General features: G+C 37.4%; 1 protein-coding gene across 1 annotated transcript in view; it reads left to right on the top strand.

Moving 5' to 3' along the window:
• Cmss1 (cms1 ribosomal small subunit homolog (yeast)) overlaps nt 1-17,766 on the top strand; it is a 294,024-nt gene that overhangs the window by 245,337 nt on the left and 30,921 nt on the right. Inside the window, exon 2 of the mRNA XM_013024173.1 lies at nt 12,897-12,985. Within this exon, the coding sequence (XP_012879627.1) occupies nt 12,897-12,985 (89 nt within the window). The remainder of the gene's footprint in view (nt 1-12,896; nt 12,986-17,766) is intronic.

Consider the following 17,766-nt stretch of genomic DNA (forward strand, 5'->3'; position numbering starts at 1 on the left):
TCTATGTATATTACACAAGTTTAAATTTCTCTCCTGAAGTCTTTAATATAATTTCCAGGTATTCCTTGCACTCTGTAATGCAAGGAATATAGTTAATCTTATACACACTATGTAGAGAAATTCAATATTATGTTGTTACTGTTGACTAAGGTTTCTGTTGCTAAATCAGTGTCATCTTTTATCTAAAATTTGTTTTACTGAAGTCCTTGTTACTGCAAGTGATATGTCTATCTTATACCCAGAGTCTTCCCTGGAGTATATTCAGTTCTTTTCAGTTTTAACTTTTCTCTTTTTCCCTCTAGTGTTTATTAGTGTTGCCTTTCTCATTAATCAGTGTTGAAATGACTCTGTATATATCCTTCTTATCCTCTTAATTTCACCCACCAGGACATCATCTCTTACAACCAAACTCTTTGCCAGCCACATGTCACATTTCTCTAAGCAAATAAATTTTCTCCATATGCTTAGTATATACCCTTGAGCCCTATAGCCTGTTTCCCCTCTTAAAACAAAAATGAGGAAACAGCTGTTTCTCAATTCCTATAAAAAGTGTGTCCTGTTTTATAGATCACGCTGGACAGCTCTATTTTGATGTCTGCAATATTACTTGGTCCTTGAAATTGTGAATTTCCTGGACCTGAATTTTCCTATCACATTTGGGGAAGATTAAATACACAAGATGATTCAATGTATTATATAGCCCAAGAGGTCTTCTCTATCGTTAGTTTTGGTTGCTACTGAAAGACTCACATAAAAGAAATGCTTTCTTCCCTATAGCACACAAACTTTTAAACTCCTAGAGCTCATATTATGTGGTTATTTCATGCAGTATCTCAACAGATTTGGAAGAATATATTTGTCAGATTCTATAGTGCATGCAAAATACACAAACACGAAAGGACACCCTACCCCCACCTCATCATCTAGTGGAGATGACAGATACAATGTGATGACTATTTTAACCAAGGTATACCTGAGCTATAATGCCTACCTAAAGGAGGAATTAGCAAACCACAGCCTACAGGCTAGACACTTGTTTTTGTTTTTGTTTTTGATTTTGATTTTGTTTTTCATTGTCAAGGTGATATACAGAGGGCTTACAGTTACATAAATAAGGTAATAAGTACATTCTAATCAAACTTGTTTCCCCTTCCCTTATTTTTCTCCTACTTCTACTTTTCCTCCCCCCACCACTCCCACAAGTCATACAAGTCATTTCCAACATATTGTCTTATGTATATCACTGTTGCATTGGTTCCCCCTTTGTCCTTTGTCTCACTATTCTTAGACACTTGTTTTTATAGAGAAAGTTTTGTTGTACATAACTATACCCATTCATTTACATACTCATTGATTTGAATATTATACAATATGTAGTTGTGGTAAGAGAACATCTGGTCCATCTGCATAAAGCATTTACTATTGTATCCTCTGATTTTTAAAAAAATGCCATATCCAGGCTTAGAGAAAGGATCACCAAGTAAGTTTTTCATTACCAAAGAATTGGCTAGTGGTGAACACCAGGGAGGAGGCCAGCTTTACTAAGGGATAGGTGAAAGAAGAAAGTTTGTAAACTATTGAAGTGATGGATTGAGGACCAAATCACTGTAGTAGTCCAGAAGACAAAGGAGGAAAAAGTGTTTTAAAAGTTAAGGGGCAGTCTGGGCTCTGGTGGCTCACATCTGTACTCCTAGATACTCAGAAGACTTAAGCCTAAAGAATCCCAGTTCAAAGCCAGTCCAGGCAGAAAAGTCAACAAGACACCACCTCTAGTTAACCAGCATAAAAGCCAGGCTGTAGATATGGCTCACAGGGTAGAATGCCAGCTGTGAGCAACTAAGCCAAGTGAACCTGAAGCTCCTGGGTTTAAGAAAAATAAAAACAAAACAAGGGTTATGGAAGAGCTAATTATGCATGTGCAGAGTGCCAAAAAGAAAAAGAAAAGAAAAATCATAGTATAGGCAAACAATAATTTGCTTTATAACCAAAACACTTCAAAATTGTAATTGTAGTGGTGTTCACACTTGTAATCCCTAAGGAGGCTGAGATCTGAGGATTACAATTCAAAGCTAGCCTGGGCAGGAAAGTCTGTGAGACTTTTTTTTTTTTTATTGTAAAGATCCTGTACAAAGGGGTTACAGTTACATGAGTAAGGTAATGAGTACATTTCCTATCAAGCATTGTTCCCCCCTCCTTTTTCCCCTACCATCCTTTCCCTCCCACCTCCCCAATTTTTCTCCCACCTGAAAGCTGTAAAGTTCGTCTTCAGCAGAGTGTTTTATACATCTCATTATCTCCAATTAACCACCAGAAAACCAGAAGTGGCACTGTGGCTCAAAGTAGTAGAGCACTAGCATTGAGTTGAAGCCCCATGCCCAACAACAATTTTAATCATACATCCTATTTTATTGTATCATTGTCTTTTTATAGTGGGAACAAGTTTTTAGTTCATATTACTTTACTATATTTTCTGTAATCTTTGCAATCCGTATATTAAAGTTTTTATCAGGGGAAAAAAAGCATTTTTAAGTGAGAAGCTTTCATATTGTATTGTACTATATTGATAATTTTCATTTTGAGTTTATCTTATTTAGTCTTTACACTCTTCCATCTCTGCTGCATCCCACCTTGTCCTGTAAGGTATAAGAGCTGTGGTTCTTGAATATCATTCCAATCACAAATCCTTGCCTCAGAGTTGATTATTAATAGATAGGCCTAAGTCTTTCACTCCATTTACCATTAGGAAATTTTATTATTTTTCCATGAAGTGGCTAGACAACGTTAAACATTCTGAAGCTGGACATGTGACCACTTAACGATTTCCAAGATGTACATCAGGCCGTGCGTAAGTAATCTAATAGGCAGTTGGAGCCTCCGTAAAGGCCAAAGGGCAGTCTTAACTGAACAGTGCACTTTTCACTGTTTTTCCTCAGGATTATTCTTTGTAACTAGAGTAAAAGAGCAGCCAATCTGGTTTCAGTCTCATACATGTTTTTTATCATGAAATTTCTGTTCAGGGGAAATTATGTAATTCATGTACCCACATAATGGGCCATGTTCACCTATATTTTTTTAAATGTTACCCTATCCCTCTACTTAACCATTCCACCACACTCTGGAAATTTTGACAAGTCCAGGATGTACAACATTCTAAGAGAATTTGGCCTAAACCAAAAGAGAATCATAAATCACAGAAGTATGACTTCATCATTCCACACATGAGAACACTGTAGAATCAAGTAAGGATTTTCCCAAAAATCACAAAAATTAGAATTAAAAGGTCACTCTTCGTGTCACTTCTAAAACAGTGTCTGCACTGTTCAGAGAACTATTAAAAGGTGTTCTGCAAAGATCAGTGTTTAGCAGTCAAACAAGCCTGAGAACATTCTTGTCCCTATTCCCTCACTTGGAAACTTGTTATCCTAAAGAATCTCTGGCCAGGCACTAGTGGCTCACGCCTGTAATCCTAGCTCCAGAGGCTAAGATCTGAGGGTCGGGGTTCCAAGCCTGCCAAGGCAGAAAAGTCAGTGAAACTTCTTTCCTCCAGTTAACCCACACACACAAAAAAAAGAAAGCCAGAAGTGAAACTGTGGCACAAGTGATAGAGTGCTAGCCTTAAGCAAAAAAGCACAGAGACAGTGCCCAGGCCCAAAATTCAAGCCATAGGACTATGGTTGTAGTTCATGCTTTGCCAACCTGTCCCAAATATTCTGGTGTTAAAGTTTCCTGTGGGAACAGGCAGTATATTTAGTAAGCAAAACTCTAGATCTGTTGCTAGGGACATCCTAGGCTATAAAAACAGCAGCATTATGCAGATTAGATTGTGGCTGTTGCCATGAGAGATGGCAAAATAAAAAGAGAAAAGGAATCATCCCTCTCCCCATTCCAGTTCAGAGTGCTGAGAAAACGTGAGACAGAACCAACTCACAGGGACTTAGAAGCATTTGTTCAGTTAAACCTTTTAGAAAAATAAGATCTCAAGGCACTTTAGGAATGGAGAAGGTTAGATCATATCCAAATTCTTGCTGTGTATAAGAGAGTTAAAAAAAAAGCAAAAAAAGGGAAGGTGCAAGCTAGAAACAGGAAATAAACATAAGTGGAGTGGCATAAGCCACACTAATGTTAAAACCTGATGAACCCCTGTAAGCCAGGAGTTTTTGAGGGCTGAAATGTGCTGCCTGACCCTTGGACCTGTGTGGTCAGAAAAGGCAAGGAGACTGAAGCCCCAGTCCCCTGGAGCTCCTTGGAGCAGCTCCTCAAAGAGCAGGTGCCTTTGCCCTGTGTGAATTTGTTGTTCCTTTTGCCATCTCGTTCCCTGAATCTTCATTTTCACAGACTGTGGTCTTTTCCAACAGTTCTGTTTTTCTTTTTCATGGGACATTACAACTGCTTGCTACCTTATAGCCCTAAGTCTCGTTTCTGATGTCAGGTGATCTTACAGAGGAGGTGAAAGTTGAACTGAATGTTGGCAATACTGATAAAAAACAAGATTTGGCAAGAATTAAAAGGAAGACTAGACATTCTGAATAATCAGAATAAGTGAGAGATACACTCACAGACAGGGTGATTCTTTTCTGGGATGAATTGATTATAGAGCTTTCTGTTATAGTCATAGCATATCTGTAGTAATTGTTTTACAAAATGTGCAGACATGGTTTTAAAAAATGGCACTTCCTTCATTACACAAGCTCTCTTAATAGAGGAAGTCAGAGTTCAGAGCCTCATCTTCCTTGGCTATGTTTCTTGCTACCTTGTCCTTCTCTTCCTCCCTGTGATCTGCACTGCTAATGTAGCTTTAGGCTTTCACAGGGTTCAGCCTCAGGGTCTGTTTTTGGATGTGGGAATTGTATGCTCTTTTAGTGATGCCGGTGGGAGTCTCTTAATGAGCTGGGAACATGGTTCCTGAAGAGTAGTTCTCAGCCCTGGTTCTCTTGGCCAAATAAAACATTCTGGCTCCTAGGGATGAGTAATTTTAGCCAAACACTGTACACTGTTTAAGTACAGCTGTGCATCTAACATTAGTTTTCAGTTTGTATAGTATAGCTTTCCCAGAGAACAGCAGAACATGACTAGGAATATAAATGAACCACCCCCCCAAGTGAAATTGAACTAAATTAAGATGATTTTTTAAGAGCTAGATTATAATAAAAGGAACAGTTCAATAGGAAGCAATAACAGTACTGAACTTTCATATACCAAATATTCTCATGGAATATATAAAAGTTGGTGAAATTACTAGAAAATGTGGAAAATTTGATATGAGATGTTAATAAACATGTTAATAATTAGTTGATAAAATATTTGTTCTTAGGTAGGGGAAGGGGAATAACAAAATGCTGAAACAAGGACATGGATGACCCATTGCAACAATGATACTCACAAGACACTGTGTTGGAAATGAACTTTACAACTTTGGGGTGGGAGGAGGCGTGAAGGAAGTGGGAGAAGGAGGGATAATAGGAGAAAAACAAAGGAAGGATAACATAGCTCGACAAGAAATGTACTCATTACCTAACTCATGTAACCCCCTGTACAGCATCTTTACAGTAAAATAAAATTTAAAAGTGCATATTAGTTCATAAACATAGAGCACATTTAGCAGTACTCAGGATGCTGAAGCAGAAGGATCCTGAGTTCAGGGCCAATTCGAACAACGTAGTGAATTTGAGGCCAACCTATTATTCATAGTGAGAACCTGTCCCTAAAACAAAACAAAAATAATTATTTTCAAAAAAAACCCTTAAAGTATTTTTAATACTTGAACACCTTAAAGTGTTTTTAACAATTAGTTATGTACTAGACTAGTGTTTGCTAAACTCTGCCCTATAGCCCAAGTCCAGCCAGAATGAGTTACTACAAATATAATTTAGCAGGACAAAGCTACACTTCTTTATACTTTGCCTTAGGTTACCACCACAACAAGAGAGCCAAGTAGAACTAACAGGGACTTTCGTGCTCTGAAAAAACTAATATTTTCTGGGAGTTTTCATTTTTACCTGAAACGTGCTGATTCTTGTGCAATATAATAAAGTATGTCTTAGCAAATGACAGAGAATTGGTATACAGGCCATTTTTCTAAGGAGGAGAAGGAGAAGGGAAGGAGCAAAAAGGAAGGAAAAAGATTGAGCCAGGCACTGGTAGCTCATGCCTGTAATCCTAGCTACTCTGGAGGCTGAGATCTGATGATCACAGTTCAAAGCCAGCCCGGCAAGAAAGTCTGTGAGACTCTTATCTCCAATAAAAACCACTAGAAAACCAGAAGTAGCACTGTGGCTCCAGTGGTAGAGCACTCGCCTTGAGCTGAAGAGCTCAGGGACAGTGCCCAAGCCCAGAGTTCAAGCCCCATGACCAACCAAAAAAAAAGTTTAGGAATCTAAGACTACACCTCTAAATCTCTAAATTACTCATGGATCAAAGAAAAATCATAAGGGGAACTACTAAGGACCATACGTTTATATTCCCCCCACCCCACCTCCAAAAAATTATATGTGTGATGGCATTTGTGAGGTAAAAAGAATTAGATGAGTTCATGATGGTAGTCCTTTGATTTGTGCCCTTATAAGAATACACCCTGAAAAGTTCACACATATTTTCTCTTCTCCTCTCTCTCTTTCTCTCTCTTCTTCCACCCCTTGCCTCCCTCCCTCCCTCTTGCCCTCCCCTCATTCTCTATCTACCCTAGGAGGATATAGATCTCAGATTTTTAGCCTCCAGAACCATAAGAAAACAAGTTCTTGTTATTTAAGCCACCCAATCAAGGGTATTTTATTAGGACCATCCAAAATGATTATTACAGAAACTTAAAAATACTTAGAATTAAGTGATAATCAAAAATTTCAAATACTAAAATATATGGTATTTAGCTTACTTTCACAGAATATGTGACCTTAATGTTTATATCAGAAAAAAATGAAAATTTTAATGGGCTAAAAAAAGGCAGAGAAAACTTAAAGAAAATAAATACTATCATTTAGTATAAAAGGTGTAATGGAAAACCAATGTTTAAAAAGTAACGTATTTTAAAAAGAAAAAAATCTATCAAGAAAAATGAGGTTAAAAATAAAAGCATAGGAGAAAATAAAAAAGGAGACATAGTACCAGCTCTCTTCAATAAACTTGAGAACTTAGATCAAATAAATTGCCTACAATTATCAAAACTGAATTAAGGACAAATAAGAAAAACGAAGTAATCACTTAACAATTAGAAACAAAAGTACCCTTTTCAAAAACATACTCCCAAAATACTGATTGCTCCTGGGTTTACTGACAGATTTATTTTTTACCAGATCTCAAGGAACAAATAGTCTCAACTACATATAAATGTATTAGAGGATGAAAAGAGAAAACTGAGATGCTTCCTAGATCTTGTATGAAAAACCTCAAAGAGGCCTAAGCAAGATAGCAGAAAAAATGTCATTTCTAACTTTTGAACATTGATGGGAAAATTCTACCATTAGACAACCTGTTTTTATATCACCATACCATGTAGGAGAAAAAAATCTATGTAAACATCAGTAAATGCAAAGACAAAAATCATTTTATAACATTCAAGACTTACTGATGACTTAAAAATAAAACAATAAGTAGACCTCATACAATATAAGCAAAATATTAAACTGTAACCAGCATATTCTGTTGTAAGGTTAATGTTGGGATTAAGCTTAGACTTTCAATCCAGATCTACTAATAATTAGGTTGAGCAAGTATTACAAATTAATGAAGTAACAAATGTTAACTTGTCTACTTAAAAACAGATTTATTGAGGATTGATCTTTATAATAAACTTACCCTTTAAGGAAATACATTGAATTATATGGTATGCATGCAATTATATGGCTACCACCGCAGTCAAGATATAGAATATTTCTACCACTCTACAAAAGTCCCACCTGCAGTCCTTGGTAACTATTGATCTGGGGTTTCTAGCCATAAAGTGCTAACTCTCCCAGTATGTTAAATAAGTGAGAGCATGCATTATACTGCCTGTTGAATCTGACTTCTTTGCTAAATCCATTCTTTTGAAATCCATCCATGTTGTTTGTTTCAGTACTTTGTCTTGTTCTTTTTTCCAAGATGAATTCCACAAGATTGTTAGGCAGGAAGCTAGGTTTCTGTGAGGCCTGAGTGTTGTCTCCAAAAATAAATAAAAGATGTGAAATTACCAATTCAAAATTATGTATGAAAGATGTTATGGTGGTTTTTGTTTCTGCATTTGTTTTTGAGACAGTCTCACTATCTAGCCCAAGCAGTCTTCAAACTTGTATTCTTCCTGCCTCAATTTTTCAAATGATGGAATTCAGGCACAGGTCAAGAAATTATTTTGAGTAAATAAAGACATAAATGTGCTGCTACAAGCACATGAATTTGGTAATTTTTACTCATCCCCATCAAAAAGGAAAAAGCATTCTTTATGATTACATACAATGAACCATCTACTAGTATTGCTGCAAGAAAGACCTTCCATTCAGTTCCATTTTGAATAGCAAAAATGTGGACCTAATGGTCTGCTTACAGTTTTATGTTTATGATAATTGGAAGAATTTTCCACTGATTAGTTTCAGGTTTCATACATTCCAAACTTGGTTTCTCCTCCACTACCCACATAGTTCTACCAGTGCCAGAGCACATTCATGTCATAATCTGCAACTTTCCAACACTGCCCCCTTTGTGTCAGAATGTTGGTGTGTTAGCACAGAATGATAGGAGTATTCTTGCACTAGAACAGCTAAGCAGTAATTTAACTACAACCAGAAATGATTGCAAACCACATAAATATCCCATTAAATTTAAACTAAAAGTATGTGCAACCAGATTAACTAGTTAGACAAAATACCTGTAGTCTCTCCCATACCACTCGTTAGAGGATATGTGACAAAGGAAAATTCTGAGTGGAAACAGTGGTCTGAACACTGTGGTTAAAATATCAATCTTGTAAACTTTTAAAGAACAATTGAGTGTGTGATCCTATTGCCAGAGTATCTCAAGGACGTAGACGTAGAAGGAAGAGATTTATGAAAGCAAGTACCTACAGTCTTAAGGTACATTGTGGGAAATTCAACATTAGATTCTTATGAAAGGATAAGCCTGGGGCCGTGGCTCATCCTACCTACTTGGGAGGCTGAGATTAGGAGAACAGCCTGGATATACACAGGAGACCTCTTCTCAACCCATCATCCCAGCAGCTTAGATCCTTCTGAAATCAGAAGGAGTGATTCAGGGCCAGCCTAGGCAGAAGTACTTGAGACTATCTCAACAGAACAGAAGTTGGGCATGGTGGTTTGCTCTGTCACCCTATGATGTGAAGACTCAAATAGGCAGAAGTGCAGTCCAGGCACATTCCTAGGCATGAAAGTAAGAGCTTATCTCAAAAAATAGCCAGTATATAGTGGTATAGAACGGACCTAGAAAGCTTGAAGCCCTAGGTTCAAACCCCAGTGCCTAATATGGGGAAAGAATAGGTTGACAGAAAGGAAGAATGTGCAGTATTCTCTTTTCACTTACTGTTGTTATTGACTTAGGTTGAAAAAGGACAATGTACTTGACTCCTCCCTTGGAAAATTCCAACCAATCCTAGCTGGGGAGATATATATATATAAAATCTTTAGGAAGTTGAGAAACAGGCAGCGCTATCTTAGTGATACCCTTCGTAGGCTGAATCACGCACTGGGACCAAGTGGCACAGGCTGGCTTAGCCTCAAATCCCAGTAGTCTTGGAGGAGCCTAGGTACTGGAATCAAGCTGGCTATATTATATCTCCATATTTCTCAATCAAAATTCTGTTGATGGAAATAACAGAGCCAGCATTCTCACTTCAGAAAAATAATTTTCTTTTTTGGAACCAAAAAATATCATGGTGTAAGGAAACAGCTAACTTATTCTAACTACAGTGATATGAGATAATCTCATTTTGTATGTTAAAAGATTTGAGAGATGAAATGATCTTTTGGTAAAAGAACTCAGATTTAGGGCATTTGATTAACAAGGTATTTTAAATATTTCTTCTGAGCATAAAAGTCTTTTAAAATATGCTGCTTATCTTCAACTACAGTGCTTAACTATAGACCAAATTCAGAATTTAGAAGATCTAGGAAATAGAGAAATATAGACCTAAATATAGGTTATATTCAGAAATTAGCACACCTAAGAAACAGAAACACAAAGCTCAGAATTTTTTTAAGATCACTACTTGATCTATAAACATTTATAGAATTATTCTGGCAATTGTGTGTCTGTAAATAATTCTTACCTTAAAGTGATTGTTAAAACTCATAAGAGGATTTAATGTTTTACAAAAAGAAGATATATTACTTCTGTAATAAAAATGTAAGTAAGGCAATAGGGTGGTGAGGCAATATAAGAATCTTGAGGTCAAGAGTGGCTTGTACCTTTAATCTTACCCTGTAATCCTACTCAGGAGTTAGATATCGGGAAGCTTAGACTTCAAAATCAGCCCAGGCAAGAAAAATTAGTGAAATTCAATTACACAGTCACAAATATCTACAATCCTAGTTACTCAGGAGGCCTTAGGTAGGAATATGACAGTATGAAACCAGTCCAGGCAAAAATATAAGATCATACCTGATAAATAACTAAATCAAACAAGAGCTGGAGGCATGACTCATGGACAGAACACTTGTCTAGCAAATAAAAGGCCCTAAATTCAAATCCTAGTAGCACTAAAAAAAAAAAAAAAAAAAACTATTTCCACCAGACTGACTGAAGATTTCTTTAAACAACCATATCATCTACAAATAAAAGATGTTTAATTTCTTTCTTTCTAATATACGTGCCTTTTTTTCCTTTTTTTGACATATTTGTTAAAAAATTCTAGCACTATGTTGAACAAGTCAGATGAGCGCTAACATCCTTGCCTTATTCACAAACAGGATCGTAGTCAGTCTTTATTAAGTGTGATACTCATTGAAAAATTTTGTTTATAGTCTTTATCAATTTCCATTCTTTAATTTGTTGACCTATAATTAACCTATCTTGGCATACGTTCCATGGTATTTGAATTTGTACTCTGTTGCTATGGATTGGAGTATTTTCTTCTCTCAATTTTTGAGAAGGATTATAAAAGTTTGTATCAGATTTGTGTTTGTCTGTTTCTTCTTTCATACCTATCAGTTTTGCTTACATATTTTGTAGCTTAACTATTTGCTAGATAGATATTTAGGATTACTGTGTTTTCTTAGCAGATTTACCTTTTATCATTATATTATATCCTCATTCTCCTGTAAGTTATTCATTTTCCTTTGACAAATATTTGCACGTATATCTTCTTCTGTCTTTCAACTTGCCTACTGTCCCTATAGGTAAGTTTCTTATTGCAGCATATAGTCAGGTTATTCCTTTTAATCCATTCCATCAATCTTTGTCTTTATGTGTGTGTGTGTGTGTGTGTGTGTGTGTGTGTGTGTGTGTGTGTGTGTGTGTGTATAAAGACCATTTACATTTAATGTAATTGATACATTGGGGTTAACTGCCATTTCAATTTTTGTTTGTTGACTGTTTCATGTGTTTTCTTTAGGATCTCAGTTTTTATGGGTATACTTTATGGTGCTTCTCTTTAGATTTTTTAGTAGATGTTAAGCCCACTGATACATGGCCTCACTACTGCTGGGTGGTATAGAAATACCTAACCCTCTACTATTAATCCTCCAAAATCATCCCAGTAAGAGGGGGAAAGATAACCTTCATTACAAACAGGACAACATAGAAAATTCAGGCTTCCAACTTCTGGGAATGACACTCCCAACTCCCCATTTGTGGGAAAGGGAAGAATTGTTGAACAGTGTCGTCACAGCTTGGCTGGGAAGGTATCCTTTGGGAAGGGGCTAGAATTTTTCCTGTTGTGTTTGGCTTGAGTGAAGTGATAATTACATGAAAGCTTCTAGTCATACCAGGCTCCCCTTTTCCTGATTTGGCTTTTGTTTTGTTGTTTGTTGTTTGTTTGTTTGTTTTTAAGAGATCAGACTTGTGGATTTGGTTTGGGGTTTTTTTGTTTTTTTGGTCTGTTCCCTGTAGTATTTCTAGTCAGCTAGCTTCTTCAGCTGTAACAAAATGAGTAAAAAAGCTAATCCAGGAAGCTCACCTCTGTGTTGTTCCCTAGCTGATCTTCCTTTTTCTCGTGTGTGTGTGTGTGTGTGTGTGTGTGTGTGTGTGTGTGTGTGTGTGTGTTAGGATTTCTAGTTTTACTTAGCAGGAGTGGCTATCCTTCTTGAAGTGGTGATTATAAAGATCCAAGCCATAACAATGAAAGTTACAAAGTTAATTGTGTTAGACATACAGTTCATCATTAAATTTTCATATTAAAAAAAATAAAACCATCTGATATGCAAGGAAATGGATGGACTTAGAACAAATCATGTTAAGTGAGGAAAGCCAAACTCAGAGAAACAAACAATGCATGCAGAAGCTAGATCTAAAATACACCAAGAGGGAGGGGGGAGGCTAGGAAGGGATGTGAAGGGTAAACCAAAGGAGGAGGCTGCAATGCTTGGTAAGAAATGTACGCATTATCCTGCCCATGTAATTGTAACCCCTCTGTACAGTATGTTCACAAATAAAATAAAAAATAAATAAAATACACCAAGACATAGTAAATTATATAGGTCTCTAGGCATTCACACACACTGAGACCAGTGGAGGATATTCTCAGATGAACACAGAGGCACAAAGCCTATCTGCATCTAATTATACAAAATAATATTTATCAAAATGAACTACAGGAAATGGAAACAAGACAAAAAAAGACCATTTTAATACTTCAAACTGTCTCTATTTTAGATGGAACCAAGAGATAGAACCTTCTTTAAAAAAAATGTAGTACCAAAGTTGCACTAGCAGAGGGACAAAGAGACACTGCTCTAATTCTCAAACTTTGTACTTCCTAGAAATATCAGATAATGAAGAAAGAGGAAACACAGACATGATACAGCAAGAGACAGTTCCAGTTCCTGCCCTATCAAAGAAAACCGAACAGGTAAAACCGAACAGCCACAGTCTGGGAGTCCCATCTCTTAGTTTCTGAAATCAGACTCTTTATCCTTTCTGCAGCATTTCTTTTGCCCTAACATCAGTTGGAGGAATTTGAAGGAAGCTTTTACCTTCTCTGCCTCTGACAAGTCCATGCTTCCTTAATTTTATTTATATGCAGCAACATTTGTTTTCGCCCCTTGATTTTACTTTTTTTACTATTAACACATTTTATAATAATACCTTTGATTTTTATTTTTTCACAGCAAATTCAACTTTATTTTTCTTCTGGGTATAGTTTCTAGGAGGAGATAAGTAGTATAAAGATAAGGAACAATTACCTGCACACAAACATAGGATTAGTGTACCACATCTTGCTATCAGCAGGTTCCTGGACCCTTATTTCTACCAGCACTGTAGTAATGTATTCTCTTCTGCCTTTGTATTCCTTCCAGTAACTATTTGAATAACCTTCACTCCCCTAGGCTGTTTTTTAAATCTTTCTATTGATGTTTCAAATACTACTTGTATACAATTACAGCTCTTTTTCAAACTTGATGAGCAAATCCATATGTGATTTGTGATCTTACTCTTAAGGTAAAAGCCCTAAACTCAATCCATTCTAGGGTGAGAGCCCTTCTTCTGTGAATGGCTGTGTAGATTACATCATTTGGGGGGGCACATAAAATGATGAATATAGGCAGTGGGCTTCAGGAAGTTGACAAGAAGCATGGATCAGTCCTGTCATATACCAAATGATTTGTGAGCCTTATATAGGCCAAGGGCTGGATATTCCCTACCTCTGCTTGAGAGGATGACTCTACCTAAAGTGTGTTACCAGGCTTTGGATAACTGTGAGAAGCTTTTTAGCATAGTGGTAGTGACACTGGGCAAGTTAAACCTCTCTCACCTCACCTCAGTCTTTTTCTTTTCCTTTTTTTTTTCTTTTGGTACAAGTACTGGGGCTTGGATTCAATGCCTTACTCTCTCACTCTTGTTTTTCTGATCATAGCTGGTACTCTACTTCTTGTGCCACACCTCCAGTCTAGTTTAGTGGGTTTTTGGAGGGAGGTAATGGAGATAGAATCTCTTGGACTTTTCTGACTGGGCTGTCTTCAAACCTCAATCCTCATATCTAAGCTTCCTGAGTTACTAGGATTACACTTATGAACCACTGGTGCCTGGCTTGTATCTCAGTATTGGTGAAATGTTGATAATAATTATATATCCTCACAAAGTTGCATGAGAATTAAATGAGTCATTACACATTAAGCAGTTCAAATTGTGGTTAACAAAGTGTAATCAGTGTTCATTATTGTAGTGAAATGTACTTTGTCTTTTATTTTGGTCATAGCTTACCTTTAAAAGAGGAGAAGTATAAAATGGTGTACATATTTAAGAAATAATCATTTTGGTGTCCTCTCCAACTATTAAATATTTTGCTGAAAGGCTCAAACCCAATTTTTGTTTTAACCATTCTTTCAGAGACCTACAGGTTAACATCCTTAGTGTTTTAAGTCATTTCCTCAAGATGTAGTTTAATTTTACCTTAATATTCCCAGTATTACATTAAAGCCATGTTGTTTTTGATATTTGCCCAACCATAGTATTTACTTCCAAATATTTTTCCTCATATCCTACTACTATCCAGCTCCATGGAGGGGCCAGCGGGGGGGGGGGGGGGGATTGTATCCTGTAAGTGGGCTTGAACTCGGCCTGGGCACTGAGGTATTTTGCTCAAGGCTAGCACTCTACCACTTGAACTACAGCTCCTACCCCAGATTTTATTGCTGCTTAATTGTAGATAAGGGTCTTGTAGACTTTCCTGCCTTAGCTGTCTTTGAACTTTAACTGCAGTCCTCAGATCTCAGCCTCCTGTGTTGCTAGGATTACAGGCGTGAGCCATGGATGCCTGGCTCATATAGCTCCTTTTATAGCTCTAACTCCTTGACTTTTCCTTTCAAGTTATACAGATGTAAGGGAACTATAAGAACAAAAAATGAGAGAGAACAAAGTACATGCATACAGCACCTGGGACTGAACCTTGTCCCAAATTGGTACTATTACTTCTGAAATAAAGGATGGCTGACAATACCAGAACTCAGTTTTCTCAACATTCATCCCATCATTCAGCCTCCTCCTTGACTGCAGGCAGCTTCTTGAAATGGTCTCTGTCTCTCTGTCTCTCCCTCTCCCTCTCTCCTCCACCCCCCCCGAATTCATTCTCGCACCCCAAGAATCACTTCATTATCTCCATCTGGTGCATTGGAACCAGGGTTTCTTGGATGACTACTTTGTTACCAAGCAGTGTTGGGCATTGTGGCTAAGTATCAGGGGAAAAAGAAGTACTTCATAATATATTTAAATTTTGCAATTTTTCTAATTTTCTTAGATGCTGCTCTTTTAAAGTTTTTCTTAATACATGTACATAAACTACCTGGCATTCTGCTGTCATCTGTAATCAATAAGCTTTAATGTCACCAGATGGGACTATCTGCCGAGGTATCTGGCACTCTCCTTTGCCCAAATGAGCTTCACGTTGTATTTCTGTGTCTATACCTCCAATCTATGCAGAATGTCAAGTAGCAGATTTATAACTTCATGCAGGTTTTTTAAGCCATACAACTACATCATCTCTAACAACCATTTCACAGTGAAATAAGCATCTTTGGCCTGCTCAATAGCATGAATATAAACATTTGCCAGAAGTTCTTTTTTTCCCATGTATTGCTTCCAAGACAAATGATTTAACTCTTCTACTCTTGGAGATTACATCACCCTTCTCCTTCATCAGCATCAGTCATTTCAGAGCCAGCACTAGTGACTTTGTAGTTGTGGTTCCCGGAATATAAAACCATGCAAGGGATCTTGTGACTTTTCATTGATGCCTGTGTGATGTCAGTAGCTGTTCAGTGGTTTCATGGCCCAGCCTCTCCCCTTCAGAGACAATCCTGGACTGTTCATCTGTCCTTTTGTGTATCTCCTTGAATCATAAAAATCTTCCAAAAAGTATTTATCCCTCTGCTCCTTGATCACTGTATTTTATGTTTGTAGGATTACATCATTTCATATTCTTTACACTTATTTCCAAAATCACTTCTGATTCTTGTTAAAAGAAATCTAAACTATGTGCTTTATACTCTCTAATTCACCTTTTTCCTTTTTCATGATAGTGTCTCCACTCTGTTCTTTTATTTGCAATGTATTGTTTGTCAGCAAATTGCCCAATAGTACAAAAAATAATAATTATCTCACCAGCATGGCTTAGCTGAGCATCTGACTTTAGATCTTTCATCAAATGCCAGCTGAGTTGTTCACTGGATTAGGGGCTCATCTGGGAAGAGTCCACCCTCAAACTCAAGCTCACGCATGTGGTTGTTGGCAGATCTCTACAGGATTACCTCCAAGCCTTGCAATTGGCTTCCCCTAGGCCAGTTGATCCAAAGGGAGTGAGCTAGAATGCCAAAGACAGAAATCAATCTCTTCATTTTATCTGATTACTTTTCTTGCCTTCTTTTTATTGTGTATTATTTTGCAATTCTTAATTGTTTTCATTGTGCTATAATTATGTATGCATACAATGTACTTCAGTCACAGTTACCCTTCCCTTCACCTCTCCTCCTACCCTTCTCTACCCTCCCCTTTTCTTCCTGTTTCCTCTCCCCCTCCAAAGAATTCCTCCTTTTAATGTCAAATATATAAATAGAGTAAATACATATTTTGTGTGTGAGGATTTTTTTCTTTATAGCTGAATAATATTCCATTTTACACACACACACACACATCACATTGCCTTATCCATCCCTTATAGGTACCTAGGTTGGTTCAAATGCATAGGTATTATGAGCAATGCCACAATAAACTTGGATGTGCAACTGTCTACTGTGTGCTGACTTACATCCCTTTGGATATATGGCCAGGAGAGGTATAGCAGTATCATGTTGTCATTTCTTTTTGTTCACTTGAGGAATCTTCATCAGGATTTCTATCATGGCTGGACAGAATTACATTCTCACTAACTACAGTCATGGTTTTTTTTCCTTCCCCCACATTCTCCACAGCACCTGTTGTTTCTGTCATGATTGTCATTCTGACTAGGGTGAAATAGAATCTCAATGTGGTATTGGTTTGCATTTCCTTTACAACTTAATTAAAATTTTTAAGATTTCTTCTCGTATTTGCTGGCTATTTTTACTTCTTTTGAGAATTGTCTATTTCATTTTTTTTCTTTTTTTTTTCTTTGTCGGTTGTGGACCCTGAACTCTAGACCTGGGCACTGTCCCTGAGCTCTTAAGATCAAGGCTAGCACTCTACCACCTGAGCTACAGCACCACTTCCGGTTTTCTAGTGATTTCTTGGAGATAAGAGTTTCATGGTCTTTCCTGCCTAGGCTGGCTTTGACCCGTGATCCTCAGATCTCAGCCTCCTGAGTAGCTAGGATTACAGGCGTGAGCCACTGGCACCCAGCTGTAGGCTATGTCTTTGATCTGGTCATTGTTTCCTTTGATGTGCAGAAGCTTTTAGGTTTAAAGCAATCCTATTTGTAAATTTTTGTTCTTATTTCCTCAACTAATAGAATCTTGTTTAAAAAGTAATTGCCGAGCCCCAGAGACACAGGGGGCCGCTCGCAGATACCAGGTACCGGTTGCAGATACCAGGTACCGGTCCGCAGAACAGCAGATCGCCAGGAACAGAGAAACCTACCAGCCGGGATTCTCCACGAGGATCCCACCCCCATCCCTAACTCTCCACGGGAGCGGAGAGGCTCCATCCCGCCAAAGCCGCCCG

Source organism: Dipodomys ordii, unplaced genomic scaffold, assembly GCF_000151885.1.
Source record: "Dipodomys ordii isolate 6190 unplaced genomic scaffold, Dord_2.0 Scaffold73, whole genome shotgun sequence".
In the NCBI taxonomy this organism is placed as follows: Eukaryota; Metazoa; Chordata; class Mammalia; order Rodentia; family Heteromyidae; genus Dipodomys; species Dipodomys ordii.